This window comes from Leptodactylus fuscus, chromosome 3, assembly GCF_031893055.1.
Source record: "Leptodactylus fuscus isolate aLepFus1 chromosome 3, aLepFus1.hap2, whole genome shotgun sequence".
Taxonomy (NCBI): domain Eukaryota; kingdom Metazoa; phylum Chordata; class Amphibia; order Anura; family Leptodactylidae; genus Leptodactylus; species Leptodactylus fuscus.
In genome coordinates, this window is record NC_134267.1 from 149,914,415 (window position 1) to 149,929,891 (window position 15,477).

The window sequence follows — 15,477 nt, forward strand, 5'->3', positions numbered from 1 at the left end:
GTCCTTCAAAGAATTCAGTGAAAATTGGTTTGTGGTTGAACAGACTGCTGGCGTAATGTATGTGAATTAATTTATGATGTGGTTTTATCTACCCATGAGCTATAATGTATTCATACACACACTCTTATCATAACCAGCATCTAAACATACCATTCACCTTAAGTGTGCTTGGTCCTTTAAAGGGCTTTTTAAAGGGCTTTTTTTTAATAGCATCCAGGCCCCCTCTGCAATTCCTTGCTGTTTTTCTGGTCTGTGTGTGTGTGTGTATATATATATATATATATATATATATATATATATATATATATATATATTCGCAATCAAGTGGTTAAACGGTAAAAAAAACCTTGAAATTGATATTACACCCTGTGTATCCTAATATATTTTATATCAATACAGGTTTACAAATCATCTTATTTACATGTATTACAACCAAAGATAATGCAGAATAATACCCTACCTTATGAATACTAACCAACAAAGGCATTATTTTAAAACAGTAATTTGTTGTTTTTCCATCCCTCAATTTCTATCAGCATTGACACATGTATTAAATAGGTTATAATTACATAGTTTGTAAAAGGAGCAACATGATTATTTTTATGTTAATATGATTAGGTGTTAATGTAAAGTATAATTTTGCTGCTGTGTGATTGAAAATAAAATATAAACTTGTCACTCATCTATTATTACTAGGAATCACATACTGTAGAAACAGTTATTTGCATTTATTTTCATATTCAATCACTTGTAGATATGAAAGGAGCAAGGCTTTTATGTCAGAGAATTCCTCTCAATTGAAATGGTCACTATACTCACTAATATCTCAAATCAATAGTACAAGAGAATGTAAGAAACTTTGTAATATATCCTATCAGAGAAACATACCTCTTCTATGGCTCTATCCCAAACCCCTGGCCACCACATCCGAAACTGATATTCAAAGTGAAATCTCTACTGTGACATTCTCAATAAGTTTGATGTGTCACATGACCCTCTTCCCATTGAAAAAAACTAAAGTTGGATCCAAAATGGCCAAGTTCAAAATGGCTTCCGTGGTCACCACCCATCTTGAAAAGTTTCCCCCTCCCATATGCTAATGTGCCACAAACAGGAAGTTGATATCACCAACCATTCCCATTTCATTTAGGTGTATCCATATAAATGGTCCACCCTGTAGCGATATGATATAACAGGTAATAGAGATATGAACAAATAATCTTGATGTTTCATGGTTTAATAATTGATAAACCAAGGACTGTACATAACAATTGCTTTGTTATAATTTTCAGCATCCAAATTATTGCAGTATTTGACTATTTTTTATCAAAACAATTCAGAAATATAGTGTTCACATTTGTCTCTAAATTACTGGACACTCACTCTATTTTTGTTTTTGCAGTATTATGTGCAAACTTGTTCTTCAGTCATTTACAGGACTACAAACAAGTTGGAGATCATATTTTACAACCAAAAACGTGTCGTTTCATTGGAATGGAGTGCCTGAGTGTTTCATTGCTGATCTCTTGACCTTGTTTCCTTTTACTATCATTGCCAACACTGTCTTAAAAGCTTTATGTTAGCCTTGGAACCCCTTCTATAATTCCACATAGACACTGAATCTCCAAAATAACAAGCTATAAACTGTTATCCCCTCCTTACATCCAGCGCCCCTGGCCCAGATCCAGCCACTTCTTCTCAGCATCATTCTGTGAGCACACTTCAAATTTACTGTAATTTTCTAAAGTGCAATCCATCACTAGGAAAGCACAGATTGCAATAGTTGCATTTTTTAAAGAACAATAATCATAGTCTCAGATGTGATCTATATTTTTTAATATTTCAGAATCTTCTTGCTGTTTGAAATCATATCATATATAGAGGCAACTAAATTATAACTCTTTAGACTATAAACATTTCCTATGAATTTCATATCATATTCTTCTGTATGTTCCAGTGAAATTAGTTGCGACACGTGCGCTTATGATAACAGCAGATATTCTGGCAGGGTTTGGCTTCATTTTCCTTCTCCTGGGGCTCGACTGTGTCAAATTCCTTACAGATGAATCACACATCAAGTTAAAAATCTGTTATGTGGCTGGAATTACCCTTATTATTGGAGGTAAGGCTGTGATAATTAGAACATACTACTGGAAATCATAATATCACTATGCCAAATGGATGTATGTTGCTGCACAGTAGGTCTTCATGATAACTGGTAGTGCAAAGACTAAGGATGATTTCTTATGGCCGTTATTGGGCGGAAAAGCATGGTCTGTGTATTGGCTACATTTACTGGCCTGACTGCTACCTCGCTGAACTGAATGCACTTCAGCCAATTCAAGTTTGGGTCATTAAATGGCTAACTTACGCTAGGTTCACACCTGCGTTCGGCACTCCGTTCTGTGGTTTCCATCTTCTGCATGGGTTTATTTAGATGGCTGTGCTGTTTTTCACGGACCTAACATCTGTACATAATGGCCATGCAACAGCAACTATTGAAACTTTAGAACCCATGAAATTCAATGGGTCTCTTCACATGGCTCTGTCTATATCCGCTTTATTCACATAGCACAGCATGTCAATCAAATGGCCGCTTTGAGAACACTTTGAATTGAATATATGTTTTTACATGGCCGATTCTTTGACAGCTCAAATTTCACAGCTATCAAAAAAACTGACATGCTCTATCTTTGTCCATCAAAACAGACCAAATGTTGATAAAAATGGGAATAAGGTCTGTCTAAGGCCGACTGGACTGTTGTGGGAATAAGGCCTAAGTCTAAGATTCACGTAGTGAAATGTAGCTAAAAAAAAACACTGAAGCATTTTTTTTTCCCACACCGTTTTTCATTGAATCTTTGATGCATTTTCCTATACATTCCCTATTAAGCCTACAGGGAAAACACTGGCAATTCTGCAACTGAAATGAACATGCTGCATTTTTTTTTAAATGCATGTTTTTGACAACATTTTTTTCCATGCTGTTTGTGGATGAAATAAACCAACATTTTATTCACTTTGCTGGTACTTGAAAGCGCAGGTTTTATTCTATTGTGTCCATAAAAAATATCCACAAAGTGAGATATATGGGGGATAGATGATACATATCAGACTAGGCCTGCCTGACATGTAGCATCTCTTTCCTATATATCTCACTTTGTGAATATTTTTTATGGACATAATGGAATAAAAATTTGTGTTTTAGAAAAATGCTCCTGTGAGTTCCCCTCTTTTTTTTTTTTTTTCTATCTTACCTACATGAGACAGTTCTTCACTATTACCTTTGTTTGGGGTGTGAGCACCACAATGTGTTCTCCTACTGCCGGCCCATAGCATTTGTTATACTAATTTGATTCTTTGGAGCAGTGCCACCTATTTACCTTCTATTTGGAATATAGAGATCAGATACTCGCCCATTGTGTAGGCCTATTCAGTGTAAAGAACCATATAGGGCTGTAAAACCCCTTTGAGTTCACACACAGCATACAAACAGTACTACTGCATGCACTGTAATGATATGTACACAGCTTGAGTATTTTTACAATGAATTACATAAATTTTACACAGGCAAATTAGTGCTAGAATACAATAGAGATATAGTGACTAGGTGAATCAGATAGTAAACCCTTTCATTGGCAATAATCCTATACACTGTCAGGATTCTCTATACGGCTACTGCACCTTCAATGTTACCATGCAATTTGGGAAGCTTTTACAGTTCCAGACGCTTCTTGGCTTGGCCCAGTGAGCAGCCGAGTAGGCCTATGTAAGACCTCACCCTCCTGAGACAGGCACCGACTAATTAGTTTACCGTTCCATTTATATTTCCTATGACCATCTTTGTTGACTACTACTAGTTTTACTTTGTTACCTGTTGTGTCTATTTGCAATTTACTGACTCCTTGGCTTGTTATCGGATTTTCCTTTGTCTCTTGATTCTGCATCGACGTGCCCATTTGGATTTGTGACTATTGGCTTGTTTCACGGATTTGCTTTTGTCTCCTGATTTGAGCTCAGACATCCTCCCATGGTACCAACCTGTGCTTCTATGACTTATCTCTCACTGAATAAGTTATAGCGGATTTTGCTTTGGTTTTTTGCAGTCCAATTAACCTTGCAGTGGGCTCTGGTGAAGGTATCTGTGTTGACTTGCAGTGATCAGCCAGTCTCCCACTATTATTTTTGTGAGGCCTTAGTATGCAATTATAACAAACACAGAATCTGAAAAATCTCTCTTTGTTAAAGGAGGTTTTTTTTTTTTTGGTAATTCAGTATACATACAAATGCTGACTGAAGCAGTTCTAATTTAATACTTTCTGACCAGGTCACTCTTTTACTGCTTTTTTGTTTCTCTTAAAATAGTTTGAGGATAAAAAAGAAACCAAAAAACAAAACTAACCTGAAAAAACACATATACAAACAGTGTCAGAATTGTTGTCAATCACCATTATAATTAAGCAGTGAACAGTAAAATAACCAGTAAAAAACAAGGAAGGAAACAATAACAATAAAAATGTTGGTGGCAACAGCTACACTACGTCTGTTTTTTTGTTTTTTTTGTGGCACTACTAGTAGCCTCAGGATTATTGTACTTTTTAAGAATGAAGAGGAAATTTTTGATCATCTAGCTCACTCATCTCATTCACAAGATCTTGAATGAGGCGTCGGTGCATTCCTACTGCTCCTCCTTTAATGTTGTAATATGTAATTTACAGCCAGGCCTTTATGGACTGTCAACCATTTCTCCTTCATCTTCTTTACTGACACAGATTGCCTGGTAGTGATGTCTGCTGAGAAAGTCAGAGCAGTCTTCCTCCTTGAAACAAATTTTGAGAGGATCACTCTTCTCTAATAAAAACTCCAACTTACCACATAAAAGACACCTTACACAGCTCCATACATGGAAATATAAAAAAGTTACTGGTTTCAGAATGTTAATCAAAAAAAGTTAGCATTTTACAAAGTTTCGAACTTGTGAAAAAGTAGTAAAACACAAAGTATATAAATGTGGTATCACGGTGATCATACTCACCCACAGTTTTATAGATAAATTGTCATTTTTATAGCACAGTTACTGCTGAAAGCTAAACCTGTAAATGATGAAATTGCAGTTTATTTCTTTTCCACCCCTCTTTTTCTAGATACCAGTGCCTTGCAAAGAATATTAAGTAGCACCATTATGAAGTACAATTTATCCTGCAAACGAGCCCTCATATGCATTAGAAAGTGTAAAAATACAAAAAGTCATCACCTTTGGAAGTCAAGCAGGCCCGAAGAATGGAAATCTGAATACTAGTGTAAAGCTAGAGTTAACTACATGAAATAAAAATTTTGGAGCATCTTTTCTTAGGCTAAGGCCCCATAGAAAGATACGCAGCACTAAAGCGCTGCAGGAAAAACCACGGCAGGAACGCATCGCGGTCCTTCCCGCAATGCTTTGAACAGAAAGTTCACAAAGTTTTTCTGTTACCATTATATCTACGGGAAAGCCACTGGTGTTTCCATAGATATAATTGACATGCTGCGAAATCGCTGCATGTCCACACTGCAGTTTTTACCGCAAAGTGGGCATGGGATTAGCATGAAACCAATCCTCTTTGCGTGTACTGTATAACACCACGATTTTTCCTGCAGCGTTTCCACCGCGGGCAAATCGTGGAGTTTCCAGCCCATGGGGCCACGGCCTTGAGATTCTACATTGTTAACAACTGGGTATTAGCATTCCTTGTAAAAGGGGTGTGTCTTACACAGCCTAGCACCAGCTGCACTGATTGAACACAGTTATGGTTCATGCAGGTCATGTTTTTTATATCAGTTTAGCAGATTTGTTTAGCCTCTTCCCTCTCAGTCCTGTATATGTCATACTGAGAAGTTACTTATCGCTAATAGCCGTAATAGTATGGCGATGCCACAGGAACATCTGAGGACTTGGGATTAGCCGCTGCAGTCAGAAAATACTTAAGCTGCTTAACCCCACAGATGCCATGATTTATAACAATCATAGCATCTGGGTGGTTTGGGGGTGCAATCGCCCTGCCACCCTTCTGGTTCCCCTGCGATGAGATCACACAGTCTAAGGGGAGCATATATGCCTATGTGCTGGGATCAATAGATCCCAGGTTCAAGTCCTCTTAGGGGGCATTCACACGAAGTAAAGTGGCGCTGATTCTGGCACGATAACTCGCGGCAGAATCAGTGCTGATAAAAAGATTCCCATTGAGTTCAAGACGGAAGACAGAACCCATTGAACTCAATGGGAGTCTTTTTATCAGCACTGATTCTGCCGTGAGTTATCGTGCCAGAATCAGCGCCACTTTACTCCATGTGAATTCCCCCTTAGGCTAAGGCTCTACGTGGCGGAAACACTGCTCTTTTTGGGTTTTTTGGGTTTATTTTTAGACAAAGCCAGGTGTGGATTTAACAGAAGGGAAAAATGTAAGCACTTCCATTATATTTTCTATTTCTGTTCAAACCACTCTTGACTTTGGCTCCAAAACACTGCAGCAACATCTGCAACAATACAAAATATGAATTGTGCAACATGGGGCCTTAGACTTAGACTGTGGAGGAACATACCCCAACTAGTAACACCTAGTTACCAATTTATTCATAAACTTTTAGTAGGAATAAATAAGGAACTATAAATCACAGATGATCCTGAAATGTGACATCATGGGGAATACAACTACTTACTAAGACGGACATGTCAGGAGTGGCAACAAATAGTTGTTAAATCATCTATATGTAAAATCATACTTAGGGTGAGTTCACACAGAGTAAAGCGCCACGTGATGTGGCACGTAGACGCAGTATGAGCTTTTGCGGGCCATATACACTCCCATTGATTTCAATGGGAGCCGGGATCGTATATGCGGCGCTATTTTGCGGCCGTGATTTTGCAGCCGCAAAATCACGGCTGCAAAATAGTACCACGTATACGATCCCGGCTCCCATTGAAATCAATGGGAGCGTGAACGGCCCGCAAAAGCTCACGCGGCGTCTACGTGCCACATCACGCAGCACTTTACTCCGTGTGAACTCACCCTTAAAGGGAACCTGTCACCATAAAAATGCAGTTTAATCTGCAAGCATCATGTTATAAAGCAGGAGGAGCTGAACAAATTGATACATGGTTTTGCTGGAAAATATTTAGTATAATTTTATTTTCTCTGTTCTTTCTCTGAGTCATTGAGTCCAGTGGGCAGGTTTAACCGGGATTAACAGGTATCTATTAACAGATACAATGAATAAATGACCAAATATACTGAAGTTTTTTCAGCAAAATTATATATCAATCTGCTCAGCTTCCCCGGTTCTATAACACACAGATTAGACATTTTTATGGTGATGGGTTCCCTTTAAACATTAGATTGTGGGGCTGGACCACTGATAACCTGACTATCACTAGTGCAGTCCTTGGTTATCCTTATTATAATGCAGTACCTGGTCATTTTTATTCTAGCACAAGGTGAAGTAGTGATCCCACCAAGAGAGAAGTATGTATGTGAGAGCCCTTTAAGATAATTATTATCACACTTAAATTACAAAACGATCTAATCTTCAGTCTTTAATTGCTATATTTTCATTTGTGTGAATCTCTTGGCCACTTTCATCTGAAGAGGAGTCCGCTATTATAAAAATAATTAATACAATTGTACTGCTACTATAACAAAGAATATAAAGTGCATCAGACCTTTTCATCTCTTGTAATAAAAAAAGGCGTAATAAGCTAAGACTTAAGTATTAAAGTGATCCTCCGAATTACAATATAAATTTCACAATAAATGCGTAATACATATTTAAATACAATTTCTGGTCTTCTTCTTTTTAAAGGGGTTCTTCATCTAATTAAAATGACTTCTAGGCTAAGGCCCCATTCTATGGAAACGTTGGGTTTTACAGTACAGGCATATTAATGAGATTTTGGCTAATCTCATCTCAAAACAAAACGCTGTAGAAAAGTTGCATTTTGAAAAACTTAGCATGTCAATTTTACCTACAGAAACGCTTATGTTTTCCCTAAAGATTTAATAAGGGAAAGAAAGTGCAGAGAAAACACAGCAAAAACTGAATATAAAACGCTGTGGAATAAAATGTGAAGTTTTTCTATCTGTGGGTCTTAGCCTTATAATGATTTGGTATAGTTCCTTACATTCCTAGTTGTTTCTTCAGGCCACTAACTTCTTAAATTAATATTTGCACACTGCACTTTTAGGCTTAGATGCTCCCTCTGCCTTTGGATAGATCATCTGATTGTTAGGATAGCAGGTGCAGTTTCAGAGCCAAAGTAAGAACCAGTACTAGATATATCGATTAAAATGGTTAATACAGCGCCGTGTGTTCAACACCCTCCAGGCCACACCAACTCCAACCCCACAATGGTGTTCACCAGAGCCCCAAATGGTGGGAATAGACTTGGCTGCACTGCTGGGCAGAGGTCTAGAGGCAAGCCAAAGTCGTTAACAGGAACAGGCAGGGTACGGAATCAGGAGGCAAAGGCAAGGTCAAAGGTCAAGGCAAAAGGGTCAGAAATACAGGTAATCAGATCAGGGAACGCTTACTATCAGGATATGGAGATCAACTGAATAGCTAGCAGAGGTCCGGAGCCATAGCCCTCCTTAAACAGGCTCCAGTCTACTGCTAGGCTGAAACCAGAAGTCTCCCGTCTGTCTCAGGAGTAGACTGGCAACCTCTGCAAAAATGCTGCGGAGATTCCGGGCCTGCCTCCCGAGACCCGGAAGCGGGGACCTCAGGAGCACAGTGGGGAGAGGGCCGGCGGCCTCCGCACAGTGCTGTGGAGGTTCCAGTCTTCTTTCTAACACTGACAGCTTGGTGGAGTACCACAGGCTTTACCAAAGTATAGTGCTCATAGAGTAGTCTGAGGAGGTGCTGGCCATATTACACAAATTTAAAGGTTTGTGGGGGGGGGGGGATGATAAAAGATTAAAAAGAAGGGACAAGGTATATTTCGTAAGTTTCCATTTTTAATCATCTGTACTACACCATTATATATGTATATAAATATGTGGCTTCTTTATTCCTGCAGGTGTTCCTGGGATCATTGGTTCAGTGTGGTATGCCATTGATGTTTATGTGGAACGCTCAAGTTTGATTATCAACAATGTTTTTTTGGGAATCCAATATAAGTTTGGCTGGTCTTGCTGGCTTGGAATTTTTGGATCCCTGGGATGCTTTTTATGTGGGGCTCTTCTCATTGCGTGCCATTACTTTTTTAAAGGTAAACACATTTTGATTGTGTTAATTGATCTATAAATAATTTTGAGTGAGTGAGGACTTCCAGGAATGAACACTCTCTCAGGTGACCAATTTATCTTGGACTGACTTGAAATCTGTGAGGAGACTGTCAAAACTGAGACGTGCCCTCAAATTATAGTCTTTTTTTGGTCTCTAATGTTTTTTTTTTACCCCTGCCTTTAACTACCAAGCACAATGTACCGTACATAAAGACATATAATTCAGACTGGAATTTCAGATTAAATCAGCAAATTGAAGTTCCTGTACTATTAACTATTGGTTCTGCCAGCTGGCATGACAAATGGTGCAGTGAACGTGATCTACAACCCGTATTATAACCAGCACCCAAGCATTATTCACACAAATTCAAGTCTTCAGAAAACAATTTATTTCCAGCATTTAGGCACTTTGTGCCAAAGTATGCTTAAAGAAAGCTATCAGAACTATAAAGGATAATTGTATTTGCTATTTTTACAGATATTGAAGAGATAGGCACATTCAAATATATTTATATTCATCTTATTTACATTTACTCATTAATTTCATTACTTTATATTTTACACTTGTTATGATCATTAACTTTTTAACTGTAAGGACTCATAAACACAAGTGCATTATGGGCCCACAGGACATCATAAATCCAGAATATACCTCCATGTGAATCCTTCAAATATTTTGTACAGAGGCATACACAGTTTGACATTATTTAGGGTTATTTCCTTTTTCTGCTAGAAGAAAAAGGAACCCATTGAAGTCAAAATTCCTCACCGTTTCCGTCCGTGTGAATGGACGCTCAGATGTTCTCATCCCCCAAATACTTGTAGGGGAGAACTGTTTCACTGAGTAAGGACTAACACAAAGATTTTTTTTGAAGGGGTTCCAAAAGGGGTCTTCAGTGTAGTAAAATTTTAATTGACGGATAACCCTAATATGATTGACAATTGGCTATGAGGAAGAGAGCTTATAAAATATTAAACATCCATTACTCACTTGTTAATGCAGTAACAGACAATCGCTAACCGTCATGCCTGCAGCAGTAACGTCATTAATATCTTTCACATGATTCTGCAACCAATAACTGGTATATACCACATGAGACTACTGAGACCAGTTATTGGCTGCTGGGGTCAAATGAATGATGTATATACCATCATCACTGCGAGACTGGAGAGAAACAGAGACCCCAGAAGGGGCCTTTAAGGGATAGTTCAGATGGCAGAAAGATTTTCTGCCATGTGTTTTCTTGGCACGGCTAGCTGTGATGGATGCCAAGGCAGTGCATCAGCATTCAGTCGCAGCATCCCTCTCTTGATTAGGCCCGAATGAATGGGCCAAAACAGGAGCATGTCTCAAGCCGCGGACGCTGTGGCAAGATAGGGCACGCCACTTCGTTTTTCCACTAGTTAGCTAGCAGAAAAAAGCAAGCAGCTCCCATTGCAGTGAATGGGAGCCTTTATTTCAGGCAGATTTTGAGGTGGATTCTGTGTCAAAATCCGCCTGCAAAAAACTCTGTGTGAACAGACCTTAATGGATCAGTAGCGCTTATTTTTTTTATAATTTTATACTTTACCTGTTCATAGCCAGATTTGTAAAAAAACCAAACCTTTAGTCTAAGGCTCCATATAGTGAGCCATAGGCAAAAAAAAATGCTGTGGAAAAGACTGTGGTGGAAACACATCATGTTTTTTTTTCACAAACGCAAGCAGCTTAAAAATCCTGATGTTTTGAAATAGCATATTGAGAGTTTAAGAAAATGGTTTATGGCAGAGAAATGTGAATTGTATTTATTTCCGCTTTATATAAAAAGGTTCATAACACATTGTAATTACAGATGAGCGAGTAGTATTCGATCGAGTACTACAGTACAGCTATTCACATTAAATATTAGATTCAGAGCCAGCGTTGATTGGCCGAATGCTATACAGTGTATAGCATTCGGCCAATCAACACTGGTTCTGCAGCAGGCTCGTCCTTGCTAGTCAGGAGAGCTGACAGCTTGCTTTTACAAGCGAGTTTACTTTTTCTAATAGGAATGAATAGACCAGTGTTGATTGGCCAGTGTACAGCATTCGGCCAATCAACGCTGGTTCTGCCGGAGGCTCGTCTGTGAGGAGGCGGAGTCTAAGATCGGACCACAGCAGTCTCCACTGTAGTCCAATCTTAGACTCCGCCTCCTCACAGACGAGCCTCCGGCAGGACCAGCGTTGATTGGCCGAATGCTGTACACTGGCCAATCAACGCTGGTCAATTAATTCCTTTGAGAGAGAGTCGGCTCCCTCATAACAGCAAGCTGCCAGCTCTCTTGACTAGCAAGGACGAGCCTGCTGCAGAACCAGCATTGATTTGCTGCAGGCTCGTCTTTGCTAGCCAGGAGAGCTGGCAGCTTGCTGTTGTGAGGGAACTGACATTTTATCAGCGCAATTGCCAACGCTGTGCAGTTAAAGCGCACAGTCCCCATAGACTGTAATGGGGTTTGTGCGCTTTAACTGCACAGCGCTCCTCCTAAACACTCTCCTCCTGCTATTCATGGACTTGGTGATTCTCCTTTAGTGGAATAGTGGTTTCCCCTGAAACAAGCATTATTTCCCATAGAGTATAATGGGATTCAATATTCGATCGAGTAGTTGAATATTGAGGCTCTACTCGAAACGAATATTGAATCTCGAATATTTCACTGTTCACTCATCTCTAATTGTAATGATTAAAGCTCTATTTTCTGATATAAAACTCAAAGTCTCCTGCATTTCTACAAAAAATATTAAGGGAGTCTACCGACTTTGCCAAGCACATTCTACTGCTACCGCTATATTACAGAGCACATTAAAATGATAAGCAACACAACTTTGTCATGTATGTCATTTTTGTACATTTGCAATAAAACAATTTTGATATATTAGGAAAATTAGACAGTTGATGCAGTGGGGGTGGGCTGTCAGCCTGGGTGCATTACTCTTGGCACTGAAATATGTGATGTGAAGGATCAACTTCTGATGCACAGGGTGATGCAGGGCGATGATAGGGGTCAGTGTGGCTAGAATGCTGCTACAGGAATCTGAAGGTCTGCCCGCAGTGCACCAACTGCCTCATTGGCATAAGTCTTCCAGTTGTTTTTCTCCAAATGTACAAACATGACATACATAACAATTTAAATTGTTTATCACTGCAATGTGGTTTGTGATATGGTGGTGACAGTTGATTGTGCTTGGTGAAGGTGATGGACTCTCTTTAAAGAGGACCTTTCATCAGATTGGGCACAGGCAGTTTTATATACTGTTGGAAAGCTGACAGTGCGCTGAATTCAGCGCACTACCAGCTTTCCCGATCTGTGCCCGGGGTAAAACGCTATCGGTCCTGGGACCGTAGCGCTTTAGTGTCAGAAGGGCGTTTCTGACAGTTAGCCAGGGACGCCCTTCTGCCCAGCAGCGCCTATCGCGCTGTACTTTGGAGCAGAGAGGAATGCCCCCTCCCCTCCTGATAATACTCGTCTATGGACGAGCACTGTGAGCAGAGGGAGGGGGCGTTCCTCCCCGCTCCACAGTACAGAGCGATAGGAGCTGCTGGGCAGAAGGGCATCCCTGGCTAACTGTCAGAAACGCCCTTCTGACACTAAAGCGTTACAGTACCAGGACCGATAGCGCTTTACACCGGGCACAGATCGGGAAAGCCGACAGTGCTCTGAATTCAGCGCACTGTCAGCTTTCCAGCAGTATATAAAACTGCATGTGCCCGATCTGATGAAAGGTCCTCTTTAAGTTAAATAAAAAAAAAAAAAAAATTTGTGGTTGGCATTTGTTCTCAATGACAATGACAAAGTTTCTGATTAATTTGTTTTCAGCAAGTAGCAGGTAAAATAATTTCATTAGAAGTTCTATAGCTTCCATTGCACTTTCTGCTAAATTAAATCAACTAGCCACTTTGGATCCATATAGTGACACATGGAGTAACTACAGGCCAATAATACAGTACCGTGGGCAGTGTGTATGCTGTTAAACAATAAAATGTGAAATTAGTGTATATAGAATAATCATAAAGGTAACAAAAACTTCAGTATTGTTTAGAATGTTGCAGAAATTCATTAAAGAATTTATTTATTCCAGAAGCAAGATATGGACGAAATCATTCATATTCTAGAAAAACCTACCTTCATGCAAGAAGCTCTGCAAGCAAGTTATATTCAGCACCTGAGACGGAAACTGCAAAGATGTATGCTGTGGGTACAAGAGTGTAATTCAGAAGACGCATCACTTTTGGACCCAATTTTAATGTTATTTACTGATTTTATATATAGAAGACCTACGATGTGAATATGTAAAACAATGGATGCAAATAATATGTAAAACTAATGGTTGAATTTTACATCATTCTACTGGTATAACTAGTTATGACTGGGTCCTTTAAACCATTGGCAGGTATTTAAATATGGCAGGAGCTCTGAAGCAGAGCCACCTCCATTGCAGCCGAATTGCTGCTTTATGAAATAGCCTCCTTAAGCCCCTTGTCAATGGGACCTGTCCTGTTCCTACTCCTGCCTGTTCCTTTTATCACCATAATTGTATTGACCAACAGAATACAGGTAATATGTCATTTTGGCTAGACGGTGAATGCTTTAAAAATTAAGTCCATAAGAAGACACACAAACACGTTTTCTCTAATCCACCCCATTTCCAGCTTCCCAATACAGTCCTATGAAAAAGTTTGGGCACCCCTATTAATCTTAATCATTTTTAGTTCTAAATATTTTGGTGTTTGCAACAGCCATTTCAGTTTGATATATCTAATAACTGATGGACACAGTAATATTTCAGGATTGAAATGAGGTTTATTGTACTAACAGAAAATGCGCAATATGCATTAAACCAAAATTTGACCGGTGCAAAAATATGGGCACCTCAACAGAAAAGTGACATTAATATTTAGTACATCCTCCTTTTGCAAAGATAACAGCCTCTAGTCGCTTCCTGTAGCTTTTAATCAGTTCCTGGATCCTGGATGAAGGTATTTTGGACCATTTCTTTCTACAAAACAATTCAAGTTCAGTTAAGTTTGATGGTCGCCGAACATGGACAGCCCGCTCTCAAATGATCTGAAAACAAAGATTGTTCAACATAGTTGTTCAGGGGAAGGATACAAAACGTTGTCTCAGAGATTTAACCTGTCAGTTTCCACTGTGAGGAACATAGTAAGGAAATGGAAGACCACAGGGACAGTTCTTGTTAAGCCCAGAAGTGGCAGGCCAAGAAAAATATCAGAAAGGCAGAGAAGAAGAATGGTGAGAACAGTCAAGGACAATCCACAGACCACCTCCAAAGAGCTGCAGCATCATCTTGCTGCAGATGGTGTCACTGTGCATCGGTCAACTATACAGCGCACTTTGCACAAATAGAAGCTGTATGGGAGAGTGATGAGAAAGAAGCCGTTTCTGCACGTACGCCACAAATAGAGTTGCCTGAGGTATGAAAAAGCACATTTGGACAAGGCAGCTTCATTTTGGAAACAAAAATTGAGTTGTTTGGTTATAAAAAAAGGCGTTATGCATGGCGTCCAAAAAGAAACAGCATTCCAAGAAAAACACATGCTACCCACTGTAAAATTTGGTGGAGGTTCCATCATGCTTTGGGGCTGTGTGGCCAATGCCGGCATCGGGAATCTTGTTAAAGTTGAGAGTCGCATGGATTCCACTCATCAGCAGATTCTTGAGAATAATGTTCAAGAATCAGTGACGAAGTTGAAGTTACGCCGGGGATGGATATTTCAGCAAGACAATGATCCAAAACACCGCTCCAAATCCTCAGGCATTCATGCAGAGGAACAATTACAATGTTCTGGAATGGCCATCCCAGTCCCCAGACCCCAGTCCCCAGACCTGAATATCATTGAACATCTGTGGGATGATTTGAAGCGGGCTGTCCATGCTCGGCGACCATCTAACTTAACTGAACTTGAATTGTTTGTCCAAAATACCTTTATCCAGGATCCAGGAACTGATTAAAAGCTACAGGAAGCGACTAGAGGCTGTTATCTTTGCAAAAGGAGGATCTACTAAATATTAATGTCACTTTTCTGTTGAGGTGCCCATACTTTTGCACCGGTCAAATTTTGGTTTAATGCATATTGCACATTTTCTGTTAGTACAATAAACCTTATTTCAATCCTGAAATATTACTGTGTCCATCAGTTATTAGATATATCAAACTGAAATGGCTGTTGCAAATACCAAAA

At 39.4% G+C, this 15,477-nt stretch overlaps 1 protein-coding gene across 1 annotated transcript in view; it reads left to right on the forward strand.

Moving 5' to 3' along the window:
• The window catches only part of CLDN16 (claudin 16), a 33,505-nt gene extending 20,019 nt beyond the window's left edge, over positions 1 to 13,486 (forward strand). The window contains exons 3-5 of the mRNA XM_075268546.1: positions 1,958 to 2,122; positions 9,050 to 9,241; positions 13,356 to 13,486. Of these exons, the coding sequence (XP_075124647.1) occupies positions 1,958 to 2,122; positions 9,050 to 9,241; positions 13,356 to 13,486 (488 nt within the window). The remainder of the gene's footprint in view (positions 1 to 1,957; positions 2,123 to 9,049; positions 9,242 to 13,355) is intronic.
• The last annotated feature ends 1,991 nt before the right edge of the window (positions 13,487 to 15,477 follow it).